This window comes from Leptodactylus fuscus, chromosome 2 (assembly GCF_031893055.1).
Source record: "Leptodactylus fuscus isolate aLepFus1 chromosome 2, aLepFus1.hap2, whole genome shotgun sequence".
Lineage (NCBI taxonomy): Eukaryota > Metazoa > Chordata > Amphibia > Anura > Leptodactylidae > Leptodactylus > Leptodactylus fuscus.
The window spans coordinates 38347738-38372907 of NC_134266.1; the positions used below are offsets into that span (position 1 = coordinate 38347738).

The following is a 25170-nucleotide window of genomic DNA, read 5'->3' on the forward strand; positions in this document are numbered from 1 at the left end:
AATAATAATATTGTGCCGTAGGGCTAATAGGAATGATCAAAGAATACCCTAGACTCACCGTTCTGAGCACTCCTTCCCCCTCTACCTACCTCCAACTGATTCAGGGTCAACCATTGATCAATACGGAGAAGGGTGGGAGGGGAGGCAGAGACTGCGCTCCTCTTTGGGCTAGTTCACACGGGGGTAGTGTCTAGTATTTTGGTCCCGTTTTTGACGCGGAAGCCGCATCAGAATAGGACCAAAAAAATGCGCCTGCCGCGGCTTCCAACAGTCGCGGCTTCCCACTCCGGAGTAGGCCCAAATGAATGGGCCTAGTCCGGAGGGTGCTGTCACGAGGCGGACGCTGCAGCTGAATCAACTGCGGAATCCGCCTGAAGAAAGTTCAGCTCGCTGCGGTCTCATTTACATTTGAACCCCTATTGTGAGGGGGCGGATTTTGAGGTGGATTCGTCATCAAAATCCACCCCTTCTTGCCCCGTGTGAACATGCCCTTATGAATACACTGGACTCACAAAATGAGTCTAGTGAATTCATTGACTGCTGAGATTAGCCAAACACCACTTTTTTGTTTTTGCCATATGCTATAGTGACCTTTTATAGTCATCACAGTCTCGTGATACACTGACATGGCAGCCATTACATTGACCCTAGGTGAGTGATCAGTTCACCATAGACCATTAATGGCACTTAAACCTACATATAAATCTTTATTGTAGTTCTATTCATAACCCAGAAGGGACATAACGGCGGGGCAAAACTGGCGCTTGAGGTGCCCCTGAAGTAATCAGGCTCTGGATGTGCGTCAGATTGGAAATCTGTGCCATAACTCACACCTCAGTCAATGGACTAAGTGTTTCCAAGAAGAGATGGAAGCTTGCTCCCTCCTCTAGAGACCAGCGAGTGCCATAGAGAGCATTATCAGTGTAAACAGTATTAGGGCTAGTTCACAAGGGGATTCCGTGTGTACACATTCCGTCGCGGCTTTCCACTCCGGATTAGGCCCAAATGAATGGTCTGGAGGGTGCTGTCGTGGTCTAGTCTGGAGGGTGCTGTCGTGAGGCGAACGCCGGGGCTGAATCAGCCGTAGAATCTGCCTGAAGAGAGGGCAGCTCGCTTCTTTTTTCCGCTAGTGGGAACAAACCGCTAGCGTAAAAAAGAACGCTAGCGGTCTACATAGACTGCTATTTTGAGGGGGCGGATTTTGAGGCGGATTTCGCGTCAAAATCCACCCCCTCTTACCCCATGTGTACTAGCCCTTACTATCCTTCCTTGTTTAGGCCTCATGCAGTACAAAGTAGCAGTCATGTCAAAATTCACAGCTGTTCATGATTATGAAATGACTCTGCTGAACCTGTCCCAGTGTACAGAGCGCAAATTGATAAAAGATGGACTGTTGGAGCATAACGTTTGGACATTAAGCGACACTGGGTTATACTTCTGTCACGGTTCTTCAATTTTTTTTTCCTTTTTTGCTGCCTTAGACAGAAAATAATATGATTCCCCCCCCCCAATTCCAAAATGGACATCGCAAAATGCAGGGATTGGTAGATCAGCTAAAATGCTGCCCTTAGGAGTCAGGAAAAGCAGTATACAGCCAATCTGGGTGTACAAGGTGACCACCCTCCGATATTCTCCATGGAGTGGGTACGGCAGTAATAACTTTATCCTTGTTCTTTAATAACGCGAGCGTGCTGCCAGCTAGGACATCCAGCCTTGTACGGTAATTAGCCATGAAAACCCATCTTTGAGAACAATAGCACCACTGTCATGCTGAATAAGAGAGTTCTGTAGAAAACTACAGATTGTGTGTCTCTATACGCCGTACTGAATATCAAATAACTTTTAGACATTTCAAAACATTCATGAACAAAAAGCGAACTATTACTATGGCAGATTCTGTGTGGGCAGATGTGAACCCACACATGATGAGGTATCTACCTGTCCTCAAAACCTCTGGGCACATATACAGGTGCAGAGTCATTATGTAGATATTAATAAAGAGCTAAATATTACCATTATTATTAGATAAGAAAAAGAGAAAAAATGTTTTATTTTGTGGAAATTTGGAATGTGTTGGAAAAACTTAATGGACCACATCTAGAGGCAAGGGCTGTACAGCCTGTGCTTCTTTTTGAACGTTTTTGAGGCTTTTTGATCTCAAAAACAGCTTCAAAAACACCTGAAAATTCTCCCATTGGGATTCTCCCCAACAGGAATCAGCTAGCTGAAAAGAAAGAAGCTTCTTTTTCTATCTTGATTACCAGTGACATTTATTGAACAAAAACATCATGACAAAGTACACATAGTTCTTCCATCATACAATGTACAAATCCGAGTTAGATCAGAAAGGTTTAAAATAGGATTAGATTTTTTTTTCTCCTGAAACACAATAGTCAAGATAGCCATAGCTCAGAATTGTTTCCCAAATGTGGTTCAATTTTCCAAGAACCTACCTGATTCAGCCGCGGACGTCCGCCTCGCGACACCACCCTCCAGACTACGCCAATTCATTTAGGCCTAATCCAGAGCGGAAAGCCGTGATGGAATGTGTAGACGCGGAACCCTGTGTGAGCTAGCCCTAAGGTATCCAAGTCTTCACCTAGACTGGATTGCTACTAAAGCCTTTCACACATTCTGTGGGGTATTACAGGAGACCCATTAGAAGATAATGGGACATAAAAGTCCAGTCTCTTTAGACCAAAACAAAGGTAGAGTTTATTTTCACTCAAAAAGGTAGTGCAGCAACAAAAGGAAACAATACAAAAATAAATACCTGCCCGGCTAGACTCTAACTAAACATAGAATAGGTTACCTCACCTAGAATAACAGAAATCCAAAAGCCAGTAGAATCATTCAGGACACAGCTCCAAAAATATGACCTCTCTGTTCTCCAGCTAAGCTCTGCTCCCAGTCTGCTGCTGGAGCTGACTTCTTAAGCCTCCTTGACGAGGAGACTCTCTGCAGCTGAGTCGCTGCCGGAACATCCCCAAAGTGTGGACTGGAGGGGGGTGGAATGACAGGTCCCACTACCAACCTACCTGTCATTCCTAAAACTCCAGCCCAGTAAATGGAACTTTGAAATAACCCTCAGCAGACAATAATTATCTGCTGAGAAACGTTCTTTCTGGAGTTTTTTTTTATCTCACCCACCTTAGTAGTCTGGGTGAGATGTACAACCCCTCCATTACCTGACCAGTCACCGGCTTACAATAGATATGAAAGGCTCTTCAGGGTCTACCAAAAAATGTGAAGAGAGTTTTAATTATTTTAATGTTATGCTGAGATATCACTTAAAATTACAGGCCCAAAGCCTGAGACTCCACTGCCATATTCTGATGTACCCAGCTGATTATTTTCCGGTTCCGTATTGTCATGGAAATCTTGTATAAATTAAAAGGGTTTTCCTACAAAAGCAATTTATCTGCTATCCATAGGATTGGTGATAGGTTACCGATCAGTGAGGATTTGTCAGATGGGCTCCTACCTGGCCCTGAGAACAGAGGTCCCTAACACTCCTTTCTGAACACAGCGGTGGTTCCACAGGCACATTGCTCTTAAAAGTACAGCACTTAGCCCTCTCCAGAAGTGCCATAGAAATGAACAGTGAAGTGCACCTACACAGTAGCAACTTCATTCAGATGGGGGTACAAGGCATCCTCATTACTATGATTGAAGGGGTTTTCCAGGCAGTAAATCCTTCTTTTTTTTTTTTTTAAAGAAAGATCTGTTAGTGCTAGTAATGGGTTAATAAGTACATCCATATACCTTTAGCAGTGTTTGGAGTGATTTCTTGGTGTTTCTTGTTACTGTTGCATCCTCTGCCTTTGTTTACTTGGGGTTAGCTTCCTGCTGTGCAGCTTCCTGTGTAGCTGCTACACTAGTTCCCACTCATTCCACCCCCCCAGCCCTCCTCTCACACTCAAAAACCCTCCCTGTCTCACTAAGCCTAGCGATCACGCCCATTACTAGCCCCTCCTACCCTCTCCCATCTCCCTAGCTAACCTATTCCGTCCACTACTAGCAGACAGGAAGAGGGTAGGAGACGTTCCCTGGACACAGAAAGGCTTGGTAAGTATTGATGGGGTTATGGAAGGGGGGGGGGGGGGCGGGGGAGAGTAATGGTAACATTCTGTTTCGGAAGTGGTAAAATGAAAAGTCACCAGATTATCAGAAAGTGTCCCTTTACCGCTCCAGGGATCTGGTTAATTATAAAAATTAAAAAAAATGTAATTGAAGTAAATTAGAAGTTAGGTGGGGGGGAGGGAGTTTAGTTAAGAGGTTAATTCTCAGTTTATCCTGGACAACCCCTTTAAGAGTAGATAGGGGATTAAATTGCAATTGAGCACAAACCCCTTCAATATTAACCCATTCGGTTTAAAGGGGAGTCCGTCAGAAGTAAGCTGGTTATAAACCCAATCCCAGCACCTTCTAGAGATGACTCTACAGTTTCCAAATATGTCTGTTATTCATCTTTCAAGCTCCATTTTAACGTAAATCACCATTAACTTGTCTTGGCTTTGGTCTCAGCTTTAGATTTGACAAAGATCATGTTAGATGACTGGGTCAGGTCCTGTAGAACGTTCCCAGCATTCGGTGGTTAGTACCTATCAAATTGGATACCACAAAAGCTAACCAATGCACCAGCGTTGCATCAAACCTAGCCTGTTTAGTGTGATCCTACAAAAGAATTACTGTAATATAAAATCCTACTAAAGTTAATGGTGGCTTTTAGGTGTCAGAATACACCGTGCAACACAGTTTGCTTTAGAGGGGGCTGTGAACACCAAATGCCACACCGCAACACTGTTCAGGAACGGTTAGAGTGAACATATCATGGTTGGTCTCCAAGTGAACATATCTCAGCATAAACCTATATACATTTCTTCTGAAAGTTATCGTTAAATACGCGCACGGATAAGATTTGTAGCAGGAAAATCTAGAATCTACATTTCTGCTCCTCACAATTAACAGGACGCATTGAGCCATTCCTTACCATTCTTTATGGCTAGCTTGCTACTTTGTCCTACCTGGTTATCCATTATAAGTCATCATATTCCTCCTATGTTTTATTTATAGATAGCAGTATGTTCTTATAATTCTAAATTTACTGGCTAATATGGTAGAAAGTATCCGATGATCTACGGTGTGGAGGATGAAGTGAGATATGCAGTCTGCTCCTATCTGAAGGTGAGTACAATTTACAGCTCCTGCCAATGTGATCACCAATTACAGCCTCATGGGTCTCCCATTTATTGGGCAAGCTTTCATAAACCATATACGATTACCTTGCCGGAAAAAGACTTGGCCACGTACTCGATGAACAGTACAGTAAAGTAAATCATTAAGAATGATTATTAATTATTCATATAGTGCCAAGGTAAGCAACGTGAAGGACTCGCTTTACTAAATGCTTACTGACAGTATAGCAAGTGAAGAGGAATCTGTAGCACATATACTGTGTACCTGAGTATCGACCGGATATGAAGATCAACCATCCGGTAACTAGACATCCTTACTGGGAAGACGGGGTGACCACCATTAATGGTTCTACAGAGGTTGTCACAAAGAATTCCCAGGATCCTGAATAGCGAATCAGTAGAGTTTACAGTAAAATATTCCTGGTCAATTATAAACGGCATTATTAGATAGATAGATAGATAGATAGATAGATAGATAGATAGATAGATAGATTATTCATCACTCTGCCAAAACTGGATGACAACCTCTGTAGGATGAGTAGTGGCTGCAATGTAAGTGGCTTCACAGTAAAGCAAAATGCACACAGGTACAATATGCAGTGCATAATCCACCAAAAAAACAAGTTGTTCTGATATTGCGGCAGATTAGGTAGCAGATTTTTCTTTTTTCTTGTGAGCAGGTTTCCCCGATTTCCAGTCAGTCACTGTACATCCAGCGCTGAAGACAATTGTGGAGATTTAGGCCGGGGCCCCACAGGACGTAAACGCCGCGATTTGCCCGCAGCGGAGACGCTGTGGGAAAAATCGCGGCGTTGTACAGTGCATGCAAAGTGGATGGGATTCATGCGAATCCCATGCCCACTTTGCGGAAAAGATCGCAGCGTGGACACGCTGCGATTTGCAAAGCCGCTGCAGCTTTGAAAATCGCAGCATGTCAATTATATCTACAGAAACGCCGACGGCTTTCCCATAGATATAATGGGAAGAGAAAGTCCGCAGAGGAAAAACTTTGTGAACTTTGTCTTAAAAGCGCTGCGGAAAGAACCACAATGCGTTCACACATTTTTTTAATAATCTAAGCCAACTAACGCTATATCGGGTTTCTGTCCCTTAGGTCCACTTGGTGACGTGAAATACTGAAACCCTATCCGCTTAAAAATCGGGTACATGTGGAAACCTGCAAACCCCATAGATTATAATGGGGTCCGCTGACTCTCAGCTTATGTTAAGGAGGGATCTGGGCCAGAGAAGCTCAAATGCTAGTATGGTCCTAGTGTAAGAGTGTAATAAAGGGCCATATTTACCAAACAGCTTCAGTCGCTTTGATAAATGTGTCTAGTCTAAAACTTAGAGAGTATTAGTAAATCTACAGCATTGTGTCGACAACTAATATTGAGCTACAGCATTGGAAAGGCACAGAGTACAGAGTACGGCTGGGAAGCCTCATCAGCAGTAAGAGACTGGGAATGAGAGGATCTTGTGCTATAACCTCAGACAACCCCTAACATAAGCATCTGACTGTAAATTTTACTTTCCGACTAAAGTCAATGGAGGAGATCGCAGCAAACCCTTCCTTTTTCCGCAGCAGAAAATGACAAGCTGTGGACTTACAAATCCACCGCACACAATTTCTGTGTGGAAAATTTCTGCAACGCTGCAATCCAGGGCTTCTCTCCAGCGCGTCTCATGAGACCGGGCTGAGCATCTGCCTGAAAAGAGACGCCGTAAAAGATTTATCTGACGAGTAAAAGGCGCCTACTTCATTTACTGGCATGTGCCTCTTAATAAATTAGGCACATCTATGACCCGCCACGCGCCAGATCTACATTAGATAGGAGCTGGAGTAGTTTGAGCTCTATTTTATGCCAGTCTCTGATATTAATTATAGTAAATCTGCCTGCTAAGCCCCGACACAAACGTAAAAACAACCATGTGCCAAAATGGACGAATTTTATCAAACATTTATACCAGAAATGGGTGTAAAACGTGGAATAAATAGGCCCCAATGTGCCCTGGAAGGGGGTGTTTTACAATGTAAAGCCGCAAGTAGCATTAAGGTAATTACGTCAGTATTGGGCCATCGTTTTTTCCACACCCATGGGGCCATTTTGTTTGGTATGAATATCCCTACATGGCCATGTGTGTGATTTCATACTGAGCCCGCTGCTGTCAGACTACCTATAAAACCTCATCAAAACTGCACTAGAAGAAACTGCGTGTCTGACAGTCTAAATACACCCTTAACAGAGGAAATGGTGACAGGTGCCAATGTAATGAGATAACCAATGTTATTCCCTTCAACCGTTTTGCTGTTCTAACTGATCGGTATATATCTTTACATCATGTTATACTGACCGCTGAGCCTGATAGTGTACAGCGTCTAAACACAGTCTGCAGCACAGTTCAGAGACTTCTCACCTCTTCTACTGCAGGAGAGAACAGGTATTACAGCACGTACTTATCATAAGGGGCTAGTTAAGGATGTAGTCCATCGGACGCAGCGTATGCAGAAACTAGGGTAGGAGAATATTTCAAGGCAGCCGTTTAGAGTTTAACCCATTATTTTATTCCTCTAACTAGAGAAAAAACCTGTGGTATTGAACGGTTATAACGCATGAAAATCCATCACTGCAGAGAAAAGGGGAGAGCAGAAATTGAGAAATCCTGGGCACTGCAGTATTTTTCAGAACCCTAAAGACAGACAACGCTAGTGGAGCAGGCTGGGAGATGTGGTGCAGACGGATTACAGAGAAACAGGGCAAGTGACAATCTGCCGGCATGTATGTGTCATTGGGTGATAAGATGACATTCAGAGCTTATAGGTACTAGCAATCTTTTCCCCTGTTTACGCTGCTTATTATCTCTTATTACCCTTAAAGATAGTTTTTCATTGTCATGGTTATGGGGGGTTCGTTTATGTGGTCCAGAGTAAAAGCGGTAAATGAAATGGGCTCCGTTATGTGGACGCTTAGTAGGTCATGGTGGGTGTTATAGGTGTGCTGACAAATACCCCGCAGTGGTGCACAGTATTATTGCACCTTTGCCCCGTTCACTTGATCGGCCGCTGCCAAGTTTCCGGCATACAGGTAGATAGTCTAACTGCACTATGTCAAGTGCTGCTGCCCCTTCGAATAACCAGACCCAAGATAATCTAATATTAAAGGGGTTGTCCCATCACAAGGATCCTATCTATACTGCTTGTTAATGTGGATTTAAGACTTTTCCTAAATACACTGCTTCAGTAAAACTGCTTTGTTTGTCCACTATCTTACTTTATTTAATTCTTTGTGGCCTGACTTATCTGCTCAAAAGTCAAGTGATGTATCTGCTGCTCTCAGGGGGGGGGGGGGGAGGAGGGGCTAAGTGCAGGGAGCGAGCCTGTGTATCTAGCTATTCCTGTGTCTACACCACGTGACCTAGCTTCCTGCACTCAGATAGGGGAGAGGAGCTGCTTTCATTTCTTCTCTTCTCCCAGTTATCAGGCTAGCTAACTCATTTATGTTCATTATGGCAGAGACAGGCAGTCTCTGTATGTAACACAGAATGGAGTTGCTGCTGCCTGTACCTCATAGTCCAATATGGGTGGGTGGAGCCACACGTGAATTTGAGGGCGGAGCTAAACGGCAGGTTGCATGTGAAACCCCGCCCACCAAATGATGCAAGAAACCAGGAAGAAAGAAGATTTTACAGCAGTGAAGACTGCTGAGTATGTGACATGGGAATACGCCTTTAATGGTCTATCCTAATGGCTTAAATGGAAACTGTTATACTTTATATGCCAGGAGGAAATGAATGCTATAGAGGAAACTTATCATGCCGTTTTTGGCATACAAGGCATCAAGAACTTGCAACTTTCTGAGTATGTCTTTGGAATATGGGATGGAAATCTATGCAAACACAGGGAGAACATACAAACTCCTTGCAGATGGTTTTTTGCCCTTGGTGGGATTTGAACACCAGGACTCCAGCGCTGCAAGGCCACAGTGCTAACCACTGAGCCACCGTGTGGCCCCTCCATCAGATCTATGAACATTTACGCCAGTTGGCTGGCAAAAACAATCCCCGAAACCTACGCCAGCTACGAGTTGGCAAGGATGTCGGTGCGGATGCACGTCTTCATTGTAGGGTGCATTCTTTGGCACTGTAGGGATTTTCAAGGTTGCCATACTAAACACCAATCTTGATAAATTCCTGAAGTTTTTCCCTATTCATTCCTAGCCCCTTTTAGTATTGCAAATACAGATTTTCTACGGCAGCCATACTCGGAAATAAAGCTCTGGTATTTGTGGAATTATAGACCCTAGTGAGCATAAATGTGTTTGCACCTATAGCTGCAGGATTACGATTATACGTTTGCCATGACGGCATCAGAAACCCTCTCTCGTACTTGGAAGCCTGAAGCCATTAAAACATATGATAGATAGAAAAAATACATTGCGGAGGCAGGCATCTGAATGTGACATATAGGAAGCGCACATTAGATGTTATTTTCCTCTCTGCCGCCTTGGTACATTTAATACAAGATTGCAGTGATTCAACTATTTTATAACAAGAGGAGAAATGTAACTTAGGTACAGTCATCTTAATGTATGTTTACCACACATTGTGAATGAATTATGAAGTTAACTTTGTCCTTGCCACAGTGCCAAAAACGTGTCCTATTGTGTGATGAGTATCACAATTATAAAGACTAGAGATGAGCGAGTAGTATTGGATTGAATACCTCGCTCCCATTATTATTATTGTTGTTTATTTATATAGCACCATTAATTCCATGGTGCTTTACATTTGGGGGTTTACATACAGTACACAGAATATACATGTAGATACAATACTAACAGTGACCGACTGGCACAGTGGGGTAGAGGGCCCTGCCCGCGAGGGCTTACAATCTATGGGGGAAGGGGGATAGAGAAGGAAGGAGAGGGGGAGACTGTACAGATGGCGGTGCGGTGATAGTGTTATTGGAGGTTGTAGGCCTTCCTGAATAGGTGAGTCTTCAGGGCCTTCTTGAATCCTGTGATTGTGGGGATCAGTCTTATGTGTCTTGGTAAGGAGTTCCAGAGTATGGGGGATGCACGGGAGAAATCTTGGAGACGGTTGTGTGAGGAGAAGATGAGAGCAGAGCGGAGCAGGAGGTCATTGGAGGATCTGAGGTTACGTGTGGGCAGGTAGCGGGAGATTATTTCGGAGATACAGTCCTATGAAAAAGTTTGGGCACCCCTATTAATCTTAATCATTTTTAGTTCTAAATATTTTGGTGTTTGCAGCAGCCATTTCAGTTTGATATATCTAATAACCATTGGACACAGTAATATTTCAGGATTGAAATGAGGCTTATTGTACTAACACAAAATGTGCAATAGGCATTAAACCAAAATTTGACCGGTGCAAAAGTATGGGCACCTCAACAGAAAAGTGACATTAATATTTAGTAGATCCTCCTTTTGCAACGATAACAGCCTCTAGTCGCTTCCTGTAGCTTTTAATCAGTTCCTGGATCTTGGATGAAGGGATTTTGGTCCATTCCTCTTTACAAAACAATTCAAGTTCAGTTAAGTTTGATGGTCGCCGAGCATGGACAGCCCGCTCTCAAATGATCTGAAAAGAAAGATTGTTCAACATAGTTGTTCAGGGGAAGGATACAAAAAGTTGTCTCAGAGATTTAACCTGTCAGTTTCCACTGTGAGGAACATAGTAAGGAAATGGAAGACCACAGGGACAGTTCTTGTTAAGCCCAGAAGTGGCAGGCCAAGGAAAATATCAGAAAGGCAGAGAAGACGAATGGTGAGAACAGTCAAGGACAATCCACAGACCACCTCCAAAGAGCTGCAGCATCATCTTGCTGCAGATGGTGTCACTGTGCATCGGTCAACACTTTGCACAAGGAGAAGCTGTCAGGGAGAGTGATGAGAAAGAAGCCGTTTCTGCAAGCACGCCACAAACAGAGTCGCCTGAGGTAAGCAAAAGCACATTTGGACAAGCCAGCTTCATTTTGGAAGAAGGTCCTGTGGACTGATTGAGTTGTTTGGTCATACAAAAAGACGTTATGCATGGCGTCCAAAAAAAAACTGCATTCCAAGAAAAACACTTGCTACCCACTGTAAAATTTGGTGGAGGTTCCATCATGCTTTGGGGCTGTGTGGCCAATGCCGGCACTGGGAATCTTGTTAAAGTTGAGGGTCGCATGGATTTCACTCAGTATCAGCAGATTCTTGAGAATAATGTTCAAGAATCAGTGACGAAGTTGAAGTTACGCCGGGGATGGATATTTCAGCAAGACAATGATCCAAAACACCGCTCCAAATCCTCAGGCATTCATGCAGAGGAACAATTACAATGTTCTGGAATGGCCATCCCAGTCCCCAGATCTGAATATCATTGAACATCTGTGGGATGATTTGAAGCGGGCTGTCCATGTTCAGCGACCATCAAACTTAACTGAACTTGAATTGTTTTGTAAAGAGGAATGGTCCAAAATACCTTCATCCAGGATCCAGGAACTGATTAAAAGCTACAGGAAGCGACTAAAGGCGGTTATCTTTGAAAAGGAGGATCTACTAAATATTAATGTCACTTTTCTGTTGAGGTGTCCATACTTTTGCACTGGTCAAATTTTGGTTTAATGCATATTGCACATTTTGTGTTAGTACAATAAACCTCATTTCAATCCTGAAATATTACTGTGTCCATCAGTTATTAGATATATCAAACTGAAATGGCTGTTGCAAACACCAAAATATTTAGAACAAAAAATGATTAAGATTAATAGGGGTGCCCAAACTTTTTCATAGGACTGTATATGGAGGGGACAGGTTGTGGATGGCTTTGTATGTTAACGTTAGTAGCTCGAACTCAATTCGCTGGGCTATAGGTAACCAGTGGAGGGACTGGCAGAGGGGAGCAGCAGATGAAGATCGGGGGGTGAGGTGGATTAAGCGAGCAGCACAGTTTAAGGTGGACTGGAGGGGGGCGAGGGTGTTTGCTGGGAGTCCATGGAGAAGGGTGTTGCAGTAGTCTAAGCGGGAGATTATGAGGGCCTGGACGAGCATCTTAGTAGTTTCAGGGGTGAGGAAGGAGCGGATTCGGTGGATGTTCTTGAGTTGGAGGCAGCAGGAAGTGTTGAGGGTTTGAATGTGTGACTTGAAGGATAGGTCGGAGTCCAGGGTTACCCCAAGGCATCGGGCCTGTGAGACAGGGGTAATTGTGGTTCCGTTAACTTTGATAGATGGGTCAGGTGGAGGGGCCATACGGGGTGGGGTGAAGATGATGAACTCCCATAGGTATGCGTGTAAGCGGCTGAACACCAAGGGGTTTAAGCGCAGTGAATATTCGATGTGCTTAACCCCTTGGTGTCCGGCCGCTTACACGCATTCCTATGGGAGCGAGGTATTCGATCGAATACTACTCGCTCATCTCTAGTAAAGACTGATCTCACAGTCTGATCCTCACAGCATAAACTTATCAGCTTTGAAATGTTTCCCTAAAAAGAATATCCTTTTGCAAATAAAAAGCAACTAGAGCTGAAAAGTCAAACTTGTTTTAGGTTCAACTCAATCTCTATTTTACCCCACAGCAAACGGCACAAACCTGCCAGGTCTGACAACAAATGCCCACGTTACCTCTACCCTTTCTTCCTATCACACCACGAGTGGGTCAGAGGCAGACCCCACTGACCTGATATTGATAGATATAACCCTTTTATTTCTCTTGTGGCTACTGCTGTGCATTTACACTGATGGCAAACAGTTGCTTTACATTTTTTCCAGCTTCGCAATTGTTTTTCCTATTTTCTCCTAAAAATAGCTAACATAGTTTTTTCAAAACATATATGTATCCCAAATTGGTGCCATAAAACAAAAAAAAAGTGACCTGCCAAAAACACATTCGCATATTCCTACAGAGATGGAAAAATAGCTTTTAGAAGGCAAAGTGCAAAGACTTAAAGGGGTTGTCCCATCTCAAGGATCCTATTTATACTGGTAGCTTATGTAAACTGAAGACTTTTCCTAAATATATTGCTTCAGAAATTCTGCTTTGTTTGCCTGCTATGTGAATTTATTCCTCCCATTGTTTACACAGTGTTTCTATAACCACGGACTTATAGGACAAGTGACGTCACTCACTGCTCTTGCCGGCCTCAGATAATTGAAATTTGCTGATAAAGTCCAGTCTGTTATCTATGTAAACACACAGATAACACTGAGCCTGTTCTGTACAAGAATCTGCAGATCATCTGACCTGCAGAAGTGTTGTGTGTCCCATTCAGCAGGAGGGAGGAGGAGGGAGAGAAATACAGGAAGTGAGAAGCAGACACTGCACGCAGCCTGGCTGAGACACTGAGATGGGAGAACCCCTTTAAAGTGAAGCTTCTGGACCCCAATGCAAAATCTTCAACAGGGTGCCCACTAACAATGTGATATGTATGATATTAGTGTCTTAATACAGTATACTGTAAGAGAGGCATGTAGGACCCATCAGCCTCCGGGGCCCAGTAGCAACTACTGCCTCTGCACCCCTATAGTTACATCCCCAGCTCCTTCTAATATTATACTAAACATCCCTTATCCTGTTTTCAGGCCCTAAACCAAGTGCAAGCAACGGTTACCCAGATACCTACACTGGCATTGCGAAACTGACCGATCATTACCTCTTCCTGCCCTGGGGACACTGGCTCACAGCTATACAGCACCCATACTTTTCTATAGTGCTCTAATGTACAACCAAAAGCCTCTAAGTTGAGTTTTCCTCTTTTTTTTTGCATGCTTTATCTGTGACCACCTTATGGAAGAGATCTCACCTGGACGCTGGGTGCCTCCATAGAGTTTTCATGCACACGGCTCTTTAATGTACATAAGTCTCATGGGAATTATTGCTATGTAGGATACTATGAAACTCCACATTGGAAGTGTACGTACATTAAAGACTATACAAGCATGAAACGCAAGGACTGTAAAGAAACGGTTGGCTGAAAAATCAGACGTTGAAAAATCTCATGCACCTTACACCAGAGCTTATGCTGGCCCCCACAGGCTCATCTTGTAACAAACAGCGGCCTATGTCTGAAGGAAAGTAAACATCATATATAGCAAGATCCATTACAAAGACATAACTCCTTCTGACATTAAGTGCTTGGCTGCAGCTACCTCCAGATCAGTACAGGACAGACATAAAGAAAGAGCGAAAGAGGAAGAGGAGGAAGAAGAACCATTTTACAGTCAATCAAGAAACAACCGCTAATTCTTCTGTCTAATACCGCAACCGCTACCGTCTAATTGAGACATCCCAATTAGAGGACGAACAAAATACTGCCATCGCCAGCTCAAACGAAAAAAAAACAGTGCAACTATGGTGGACGGTTTCATTTGTGAACCAATAAGGGGGAGCGGTAATTAGGCCTGACTTTCCTCCAAGGTCCAGATCAAAACTCAGGATTTTAGTAGAAGAACAATTCATGGCCACCTTTCCATTGAAAGTTACACGAGATACAGAAGCCTACAAGTTAGCCTGGTCATCTCTACATACCAGGACCCTTTCTATTATACATCGCGGGGTAGGGGGTCTATGGCTTTGAAACTAGTTGGCCAGGAGTATTTATCTCAAACAGGACCTGAAGATATCTAAAGTCCCAAAGAGTACTTTAAATTATAGAAGAACTTTTCCGAAATGAATAGTACAAGTAAATATAATAAACGCTGTAATATATTATTAAGGGGTCCAGATTGGATTATTAAAAGTTGTCCAGGATTAGAAAAATCCGGTGGATTCCTTGTACAAACAGTGTTATGCCATGGTGCATGTCAGCTTATAAGTCTAACGCTAGGTGTACATGATTGTGGATTTTACATGTTTTTAACAAGATCGCACACGGACCCAATCTTTCTATACCTCCATGCACATAACCTTGCATTTAGAACCTGGAGGCAAAACGCAGGACAGGTTCTATTCCTTTCCATCTTGCGGTCTGGGTTCACGAGCAACACACAAATCCCATCCGATTTCTCACGGAACCATATATCCTAAATGTCAGAACATCTACTAATCAATGGCTACCCACGGCTGGCCCCATATAGGTTATCCCATATTATAGTCCCCTTGCACTAAAGAAGTTGTAGTAATTCACAGCTCTTACAGTTTTAACTGACCCAAAAACAGCCCTGTAAGTAATCCAGCCTACATGAAAGATCTTTCCTTTCCATGCCCAAACTTTCAGGATGATGCCGACAGACATTTCAATTTTCTATGTGCTTCTGCATATCCAGTGCTTAAAAGTAATTGAGCTAATTTTATTGTTGACTGAGAGACATAATATAAGCACAGCGCGCTCAAAAGTACTAAGTATGCACATTAACCATGCCGCAATAGCACAGAGCACTGGTGCATTAACATCCAACTAGCAGGCGCAAAGCTATACTCTGCGTAGTGCTGGTAGTGGTGAGGACTTTAAAGAGCACCGCACAAATTATTTATGTTCCACTGCAAATCTAAAGCACAATGCCAGACACATGTGCTTTACAAAGCAAAACAGGGCTCCTATTTGTGGGGACTGTACTCCAATGAAACCACAAGCAAACCCCCAAGGACAGGTCTGGAGACTGGCCAACACACTGTGAAGGTTATAATCATGTAATGTATGAAAAACATTGTTATCCTTAAAAGCTGAATGCTAGATATACACTCACCGGCCACTTTATTAGGTACACCTGTCCAACTGCTCGTTAACACTTAATTTCTAATCAGCCAATCACATGGCGGCAACTCAGTGCATTTAGGCATGTAGACATGGTCAAGACAATCTCCTGCAGTTCAAACCGAGCATCAGTATGGGGAAGAAAGGTGATTTGAGTGCCTTTGGACGTGGCATGGTTGTTGGTGCCAGAAGGGCTGGTCTGAGTATTTCAGAAACTGCTGATCTACTGGGATTTTCACGCACAACCATCTCTAGGGTTTACAGAGAATGGTCCGAAAAAGAAAAAACATCCAGTGAGCGGCAGTTCTGTGGGCGGAAATGCGTTGTTGATGCCAGAGGTCAGAGCAGAATGGCCAGACTGGTTCGAGCTGATAGAAAGGCAACAGTGACTCAAATAGCCACCCGTTACAACCAAGGTAGCCAGAAGAGCATCTCTGAACGCACAGTACGTCGAACTTTGAGGCAGATGGGCTGCAGCAGCAGACCACACCGGGTGCCACTCCTTTCAGCTAAGAACAGGAAACTGAGGCTACAATTTGCACAAGCTCATCGAAATTGGACAATTGAAGATTGGAAAAACGTTGCCTGGTCTGATGAGTCTCGATTCCTGCTGCGACAATCGGATGGTAGGGTCAGAATTTGGCGTCAACAACATGAAAGCATGGATCCATCCTGCCTTGTATCAACGGTTCAGGCTGGTGGTGGTGGTGTCATGGTGTGGGGAATATTTTCTTGGCACTCTTTGGGCCCCTTGGTACCAATTGAGCATTGTGGCAACACCAAAGCCTACCTGAGTATTGTTGCTGACCATGTCCATCCCTTTATGACCACAATGTACCCAACATCTGATGGCTACTTTCAGCAGGATAATGCGCCATGTCATAAAGCTGGAATCATCTCAGACTGGTTTCTTGAACATGACAATGAGTTCACTGTACTCCAATGGCCTCCACAGTCACCAGATCTCAATCCAATAGAGCATCTTTGGGATGTGGTGGAACGGGAGATTCGCATCATGGATGTGCAGCCGACAAATCTGCGGCAACTGTGTGATGCCATCATGTCAATATGGACCAAAATCTCTGAGGAATGCTTCCAGCACCTTGTTGAATCTATGCCACGAAGAATTGAGGCAGTTCTGAAGGCAAAAGGGGGTCCAACCCGTTACTAGCATGGTGTACCTAATAAAGTGGCTGGTGAGTGTAGTTTCTTATGCTTGAAACTGGTATAATGTTATATGATAAGATGGCGCCTGTATCCAGGATGGGTGCAAGAAAAACAAATGCTTGGCTTGCTGCCAGTAGACAGCTCCCCAAGGTTACCATGCAGGACCGGGAGCAGCTGGCTATATATGGACCTGCTTAAACTTTATCTGTTTGATTGAGATGTATCATACCAATCAGGAATGAATATGAAAACTTACATTGTTGTTATCTCTCTTCCTATATCTGCTACTATTTAACCCCCGTGTTTATCATGAAAAGTGCGTCAGCATACATTCCTCTGCTAAGAGAGGAGTTAATACCAACCTTTGCGTCTGGTATCAATATCTCGTCGCTAGCCCTTAGCTCATATCAATTAGGACGACGACAGTTACCCAGGATTATTGGTTAATTAGTCATAAACACGGCTTTGGCCTTATCAACATCACCATCAACATCAAATACTTTCTCCAGCACCAAGACACAACCCAGAAGAGGGGTTAACTCAATCTACAGGAACCACTCTCTGTCCACATTAATGTATTTCAATGGAGCAGAGACGATAATTGGTGGAGGTGGTGAAAGGTCCTATTTAAGCTTTTGGCCAGAATTTTGGCACAATTCATAACCTTATACTTTCACATACTTGAACTGCACCATTTTGGAGATTACCTGTTCCAAGGTAATTGGAGATGATCTGCTTTTAGGCTACAGCCGAAGCCTATACTAGAGGACACGTAGGCAGCAAGGTCGTGACCTATGACGTAGGAAATGCTGTCTGACATTTGGAGTATTTTTTCTAACTCCAGGATAGCTCTTAAGGGCTCGTTCACACGGGGGAAGAAGGGTCTGATTTTGACGTCGAATCTACCTCAAAATCTGCCCCCTCACAACAGAGGTCTATGTTGACCGCCAGTGTTCTTTTTTTACGCTAGTGGTTTGTTCCCGCTTGCGCAAAAAAGAAGCGAGCTGCCCTTTCTTGAGGCGGATGCCGCGGCTGATTCAGACGCGGCGTCCACTTCGTAACAGCACCCTCCAGACTAGGCGCATTTATTTGGGCCTAATCCGGAGCGGAAAGCCGCGACGGGATGCTGTGCACTACACCAGCATCCCATCGCGCCAGCCGCGACGGAATGTGCACATGCGGAATCCCCGTGTGAACTAGTCCTTAAAGTACCGCTGCTCAGATGTCAAGTTGTTACAAAGAGTAGAGGTTTCAGCTGAGCCCTAGTGGAAAAGGTGCAATAGATAACTGAAATGGTGTTACTCAGGTAAATGAAGCTATGTGGGATGTGTAAAGCTTCTGGACTGATCCGATTGTTATTATTTTTCCTGTAAGAACATTTTCAGACTGGCGTACAAACAGCATTTTTTGATCCTAAATGCCCTTTAAATAAAATCATAAGTTATTTATATGTAACAAAAACATTTTAGCAGAACAAACCCATAGATAAAATTATTGCACTGTCTTTCTGATCCTCACCTCTCTATGATATCTGCAATGGTGCAGGCAAACATCAGCAGCCCTTCCGGCATCTGTAAAGCAACTGAAAGGGAAAAATCGGAGTGAAATAGGTGCCAAAATATAACATACCGTAATCTCCCCTACACTAAAATGATTCAGAGCCACATAAACACGTACAACAGGGGTCTGAAAAAGGTATCTATTACATAAAACATCACAGAAATAATAGTGAGTCAAGCTAAATAATAGGATTAGCGTCCGGTAGGAAGCATGCAAATGTGGCATTTGGAGATCTCGAGCACATACAAGAGACAGACACTTGAGAAAACATATAGCCGGCGTGGGAGATGTAATGTTCGAGAGGAAGAAAAATAAAGGATGAGAAACATCTAAGCAAGAGGAGAAGAGATAAGCTTTAGAATTACAAATGGCTCAAAAAAAGAGGCCGACTGTGAACAGAGAGAGAGACAGACGGCGCTGGAGCGCAAATAAAACAGGTTATTGTATAGACAAATATAGCATTGCATCGGAGGCCAACAGAGAAGACAAAGAGGATAGGAAATGATTAGAGGGCAAGAGGAAATGGACACAGGACATTCACAGGCTGGCGGACCTAATGGGATTAGATGCACTCGCAGCATCAGAACACACAATGACTATCAAAATATACATGATAGCATTGTCGTATCGGGTGATTCAGACGTCATCCGGGTACCTTGTTCTACCTCTCCTGGTGCCCCAACAAATAATTGCTACGGCACAATGGGCACCCAACAGCTCTTTACAATGTTATGGTCCTCATAACTATAGAATAGGATGACTATTGTAAAAGTATAACAAAACATCCGCTCTAATCTGTGAACCTTTGATCAGATGTCCAGCAAGGTCAGAAGATAGGGACATGCTCTTCAAAAAAAATATTGATATACTGTATAAATGAGATACCATAGGTTACATTCTACAACTCCTTATAAATGTCCTCCTAGGGGCCTCAGCAGGGTTCCTCTAGGTGGAATAAACATGGATACCACCTAGACGTACATGGCAAAAAAAAAAAAAGGAGTATCTTCTCTTTTGAGATATGAAGTTCTGTTAACTCCTAAATCACTGCCCATGAAATTCACTTATTGGAGTCCTATATTGTACACAGTCCAGTCATATTAATGAGACCACCGGTCAAAATCCAGAATGACCACCTTTGGCAGAGCGGACCGCTGCGAGACGTGCAGGAAGAGAGGGGATGTTGTGATGATATCACTGGGATGTTGAGCCATGCTGACTCCAGTGCCGTGTCCAGCTGCGCTAGGTTACGTGGTTGAGCATCCGTGGCGCGAACAAACCAATCGAGGTGGTCCCACAGATTCTTGATTGGGTTCAAGTCCGGGGAATTTGCTGGCCAAGGGAGTACCATAAACTCATCCTGGTGCTCCTCGAACCGCGCACGTACACTGGAGCTTTATGACACGTCTCATTGTTCTGCTGGTAGATGCCATCATCCTGAGGAAAAACATTTCGCATGTAGGGGTGAACATGGTCCGCAAAGATAGATGCATACTTGTGCTGATCCATCGTGCCTTCCACAATGATGAGTGCACCCAGATGGCTGATGACTAGAGATGAGCGAGTACTGTTCGGATCGGCTGATCCGAACAGCACGCTCCATAGAAATGAATGGATGCACCTGGTACTTCCGCTTTGACGTCGGCCGGCCGCTTAACCCCCAGCGTGCCGGCTACGTCCATTCATTTCTATGCGAGCGTGCTGTTCGGATCGGCTGATCTGAACAGTACTCGCTCATCTCTACTGATGACACGTGCCTTCTGCGATTGGTTATTTAACGTTGACGCCAAAAGTACGCGGTGGTCACATTAATAGGACTGGACTGTGTATTTGCATGCCAACTCCATCCCATTTGGAATCCTGTTCTAATGGAAAGGTTTTAGGTAGTGCAGCCACAATATAATGTACAAACAGTATGCAAAAAGTTACTGAAAGATATTAGAACCTACTGTATGTAGGGTATTTGTATCCATCTACGGTATACATCTAAAAAACAAAGCTATTTTCAATACAAAAACAAACATAATATATCAATTCATAAAGGAAAGATTTTAGATTTAACAAGATGGAGAAGTATAGTAATGATTTATATACGTGATCAAGCTCATAACTGTTCAAGACCCTATGTGGGAATTAAATTAAAAGGAAATGAAAGTAATAATACAATATTTGAGCTGAAAAAAAACCAAAAAAATCTTTGAATATTTTGCAAAAAATCCAAGACTGATGTACTTTTTAAGAACATCAATTCAAAGCCATGGCGACTTGCAAATCCCATTCATTTTCATGGTATGAAGGCAGCACTACGCTCCAATCTTTGACTGTGCGACCGTGCAGCTCTAGCCTAAATCAAAATGAATAATTCCCTTTCTGACTAATGCGGCTGCGACTGAATTTCTAGGGCCGCTAACCCTAAAGTTGCTTAGTAACAATAAAAAATACTGCATTACCACTTTATGTACAGTGGAGAACAAACTACAGCTGTAATTCAGTGATCCAACTACATAAAGTACCGTATACTTCATCTTAGGGATGGAGGATTAGTTGTAGTCCATGGTATGAGGGGGACGTCTCCCCTAAAGAGTTTATCTTAATGTATTTCAAGTCTTGTAAAACTAATGGCTTCTTCTAACATGTTTCTGCTGGAGGAACAATAGCAATCGCAACGAGATACACCTTAGTGAGCTCTGCAGTAAGCACACGTACCTCTTTTGGCTGCGGCTTGTTGAATTCTCCATATAGTCTTGGGAATTTCAAAGTTGTAGTTTTGAGGCAGCACGGCAATGGCTTCCAAGAGTAAGGGATTCTTAGAGATTTCATCTGGGATTTGGTTGGCAACCCGACGAACCGGCGTGCGACCTGATAAGAAACGACATACCGTGTAGCTATAAAGTTTTATTTTAACACTTGTTTTAGTTGAACTTGCTGACAACTTAAGAAAACCGTATTATACGCAGTGGTCCCTCAAGTTCCAATATTAACTGGTTCCAGGATGACCGATGGAAGTTGAAACCTTTGTAACTTGAGATCGCATCTCTATGGAAAACTAGTAATTGGTTCTAAAGACCCCAAAATGTCACCAAAGATATGAAAACTAAATCATCAGATATCTAATATAGATAGAGCAAATCCTTAGAGGTGCCGGAAGCTGGAAGTCACTTTCTGGGATGCGAGCCAGAGGTTTTTCAATGTCCGAAATGTATATAGAGTGCACCTGTAAAATATCATAGAGCTGCTCTCACCTGGCGTCCAAAGGAGTAGCTCTATAATGCTACTGGTCGGCCAAATGTTGTATACAATTCATGAATACAGAGGATTTACCCATGACCATGCTGATCTCTTAGATCCTCCAGCTAAGTATTGTATGTTGAGCCAGGTCTCAAGTTTGCCAGCTGCATTACATGTACCCAAGGAGGCATGCCCTGGTGTCCTTGGGGGCGCACCGCACGGAGGAGAAGAAACACGGCTCTGAAGAACACTGGAACAAGTGAGTAAGGAATCACTATTCATCACTCGGCTCCCTCTCTACTCCAGGCACCAAGTACTGGCATCACATCGAATCTGGGGCAGGGAGCAGAGTGTTGAGTAATAAATCCAACCCGCCACTCACTCTCTGGACATTATTCTGTATATGGGGACACTAAGGGAGTAATTATACTATTTGAGAGGGCACAAAGGAGGTCATTACACTGTGTGTGTGCACTGAAGGGTCCATTATACTGTACCTAAGGGCCATTATATTGTGTTGGGTACAGAGGAGGCCATTATTATGTCCTTCACTCTGATGGGAAGAATAGTGCTGCATGCTTTGCTAATCTTTCCTTCCAATGTAACTTAACTATTGATGGAGGCTCAATGGAGCCGAATTTGGTTAACAACTATAACTAATCACTACTTTGGGTGTAGTGATTGGGACTTTTTCTTCACTTGAAAAGGTTGCGAAACACTGATGTAGAAGAGACCATTATATGGAGACAATATTTGATCCTAAAGACCTTGAGGGACCACTATAATACCGAAAAGGTGCAATAGCATGTAAAGAAATATTTGATTCGCCATACTGTAAAATTTTTGTTCAAATTAAAGGGTTTAGCTGGTTTGTACTATTGATAGCCTACCCTTAGGATAGGGGGACCCCCGCAGGCATCTGTACTGACAGCGTGGCCCTCGATAAAGTTTACACTCCAGGAAACACGCTGCTCACTCACAAACCAGATAACCCCTGTTAGGTTACTGTTAATAAAAAAACAGAATTTTGAAATATTTTATTAAAAAAAAAATAAAAAGCACAGAAATAGAAACCTGCTGTGAACCAAATCCTTGTCAGACTGCTATATTTAATACAAATGCAATAAGAAAGAAGTAGCCCCTCTGCTCTTGTAGTTCAATACAGGAGCGACCTCCCAAAAATGGTCGCTGGCCGGCAGGCGCACTCGGCTCTGCTGGTGTCTCACTGGCAGAGCCAACTGTGCAGGCGTCGGAGGTGACACAGAAGGAAGACGATGAAAGAAGGGGAGGATCCAGCCAAAGATAGAGGCGTCGCTGGAGCGTGTTCTCGAGCAGCAGTGGGGACGCCCCCATCACATTTTCAGCACTGGGGCCCACCCCCATCGCTGCGAGAGAACTAATTTGCATACCGGTGAAAAACGGTATTTCTAAGGAACGGCGCGGCGGAGACCATGTCTAAAGGTAAGAGACGAATAGACTTTCTAAAGGCTATTCCGATGTGTGATCGTCAAAAAAATTCATTTCAATGGTAGAATCCCTTTAAAGTGTACTAATGTGAATAAAGAACTTAACGTGAGATACAAAACTTACTACTATTTACCAAAAACTTTCCATATACAACCTTGTGACCGAAAACCTCTGCCAAATATGAAAATCCACTTAAAGTGCCAAATGCGTTCCAATACGCTCAAACGTTGGAATGGGTCACATGATGATGGCACTTGATATTAGACTGAAACCTGTGAGGTCATTGGCATTACTGGGTCGCCCATTTTAATGGACAGTGAGAAACATACAGTTAATTCTCATTCCGCTTGCAGGTGGATGCTCGATAACATCAGCCATATTCACCAAAGCGTGTTGCAAATAATTATGTGCAAATATCAATGCAAATTGTGACACGGGAAACAGTGCCACCTGTAGATACATCTGGAATGCCAATGTACTTGTGGAAGAGCAGATTATGTACAGCTTAGGATATCTGTACGGGGCTCAGACAAGACCTGCACCGAACAGCTATGTTTGTTCTACATTTTACTCTGCTCCTCTGTAAGCCAAAGGAATACATAAAAGGCAAGCAATTATTTCCGTAATAATCTGCTTTATGTTTACTCCATCCCATAGTATAACCCTAATGGCGAAAAACAGAGGTTGACTAATATATAGAACAGAAGCCATCCTTTTTGTCTTCCTCCAGCCTCTCCATTCTCACATATTAGCACAATCTCTCGTTATAAGGGGTACTCTCATCTCATCTACAGAATACGCCATAGGTGTCTAATAAATGCAGGTCCTGTCTGTAGGAAACACAAACCAGTTATGGACCACCTGTTGACCTTATACATCAGGTAGTCCACTCTTAACCGCGCACAGACGACCCCATACATCCTTCCAGTGATAAGTAGCTGCAGAACTGAGGAGCCGACTGTAACTACAGCTAGAGCACTTATAGAGAAGGTAATAAACCATCTGTTTAACCAATAGCTGTGTACACAGCACGCAATGAACACTGGGTATACAGATATTGGAGCTGCCAAAATGTGGCTCTCCTCTAACCTGGTGGCCTCGTGATCCACTAGGGACCAAGAAAAGTTGTTGAGTCCTAGAGGAGATTTCATGTCAGGAGCCTGTGATCCTCTTATAACTGAGGCTATATGTGTCCATAAAAGAAAAAAAAAAAAAAAGCCGAAATCTAGAAAACCGTGAGGAATTGATACAGAAAGTATATTGTAAAATTGTATATCTTTTTATTGTACATTTGTTTGTCAATATTGGTCTGAAAGTGGCCAACTCCTTTAATACTGTGCGAAGCCACAATTGTGGACAATTACAGACGCACAAAATATGGTTGCATGAATGGGGCTGTACAGAGCTTTCAATTATACAGACAACTTTTACTGCATTTGGTATAATTTTGAACAATTAATGTTCACTATTTACATCGTACAGATCTGTTTTATAGTGACCGTGCAATGTTTTACTGACCTGTAATAACACCATGTCTGCTATAAAACAGATACTGTGTGATATAAATAGTGAAGGGCCCACACATAGTACAATCTGTTTCACAGTGGCCCACACACAGTATAATCTGCTCCACAATGGCCCTCACAGTATAATTTGCTCCACAGTATAATCTGTTCTACAGATGAGTGCCACCTCTGACACCCGTGCCATAGGTTCGCCATCACAAGCATAGCCCACTCAGCTGTTTCTGTAATTCCAAGTCTGGTGGTCAGGACATTCAGTCACATAGTCACATCGCTTTAACAGCTTGCCACCACTACCCTGCCTTTTCATGTCCTAACCGCTGAGCCTTTTTGGCTC

The 25170-nt window shown here is 43.3% G+C and overlaps 1 protein-coding gene across 1 annotated transcript in view; it reads right to left on the reverse strand.

The window, feature by feature from the left end:
* Positions 1 to 25170, reverse strand: part of DPH1 (diphthamide biosynthesis 1) — a 230718-nt gene that overhangs the window by 190664 nt on the left and 14884 nt on the right. The window contains exons 2-3 of the mRNA XM_075263624.1: positions 21322 to 21474; positions 18574 to 18637 (exon numbers count right to left, since the gene is read on the reverse strand). Coding sequence (XP_075119725.1) covers positions 18574 to 18637; positions 21322 to 21474 — 217 coding nt within the window. The remainder of the gene's footprint in view (positions 1 to 18573; positions 18638 to 21321; positions 21475 to 25170) is intronic.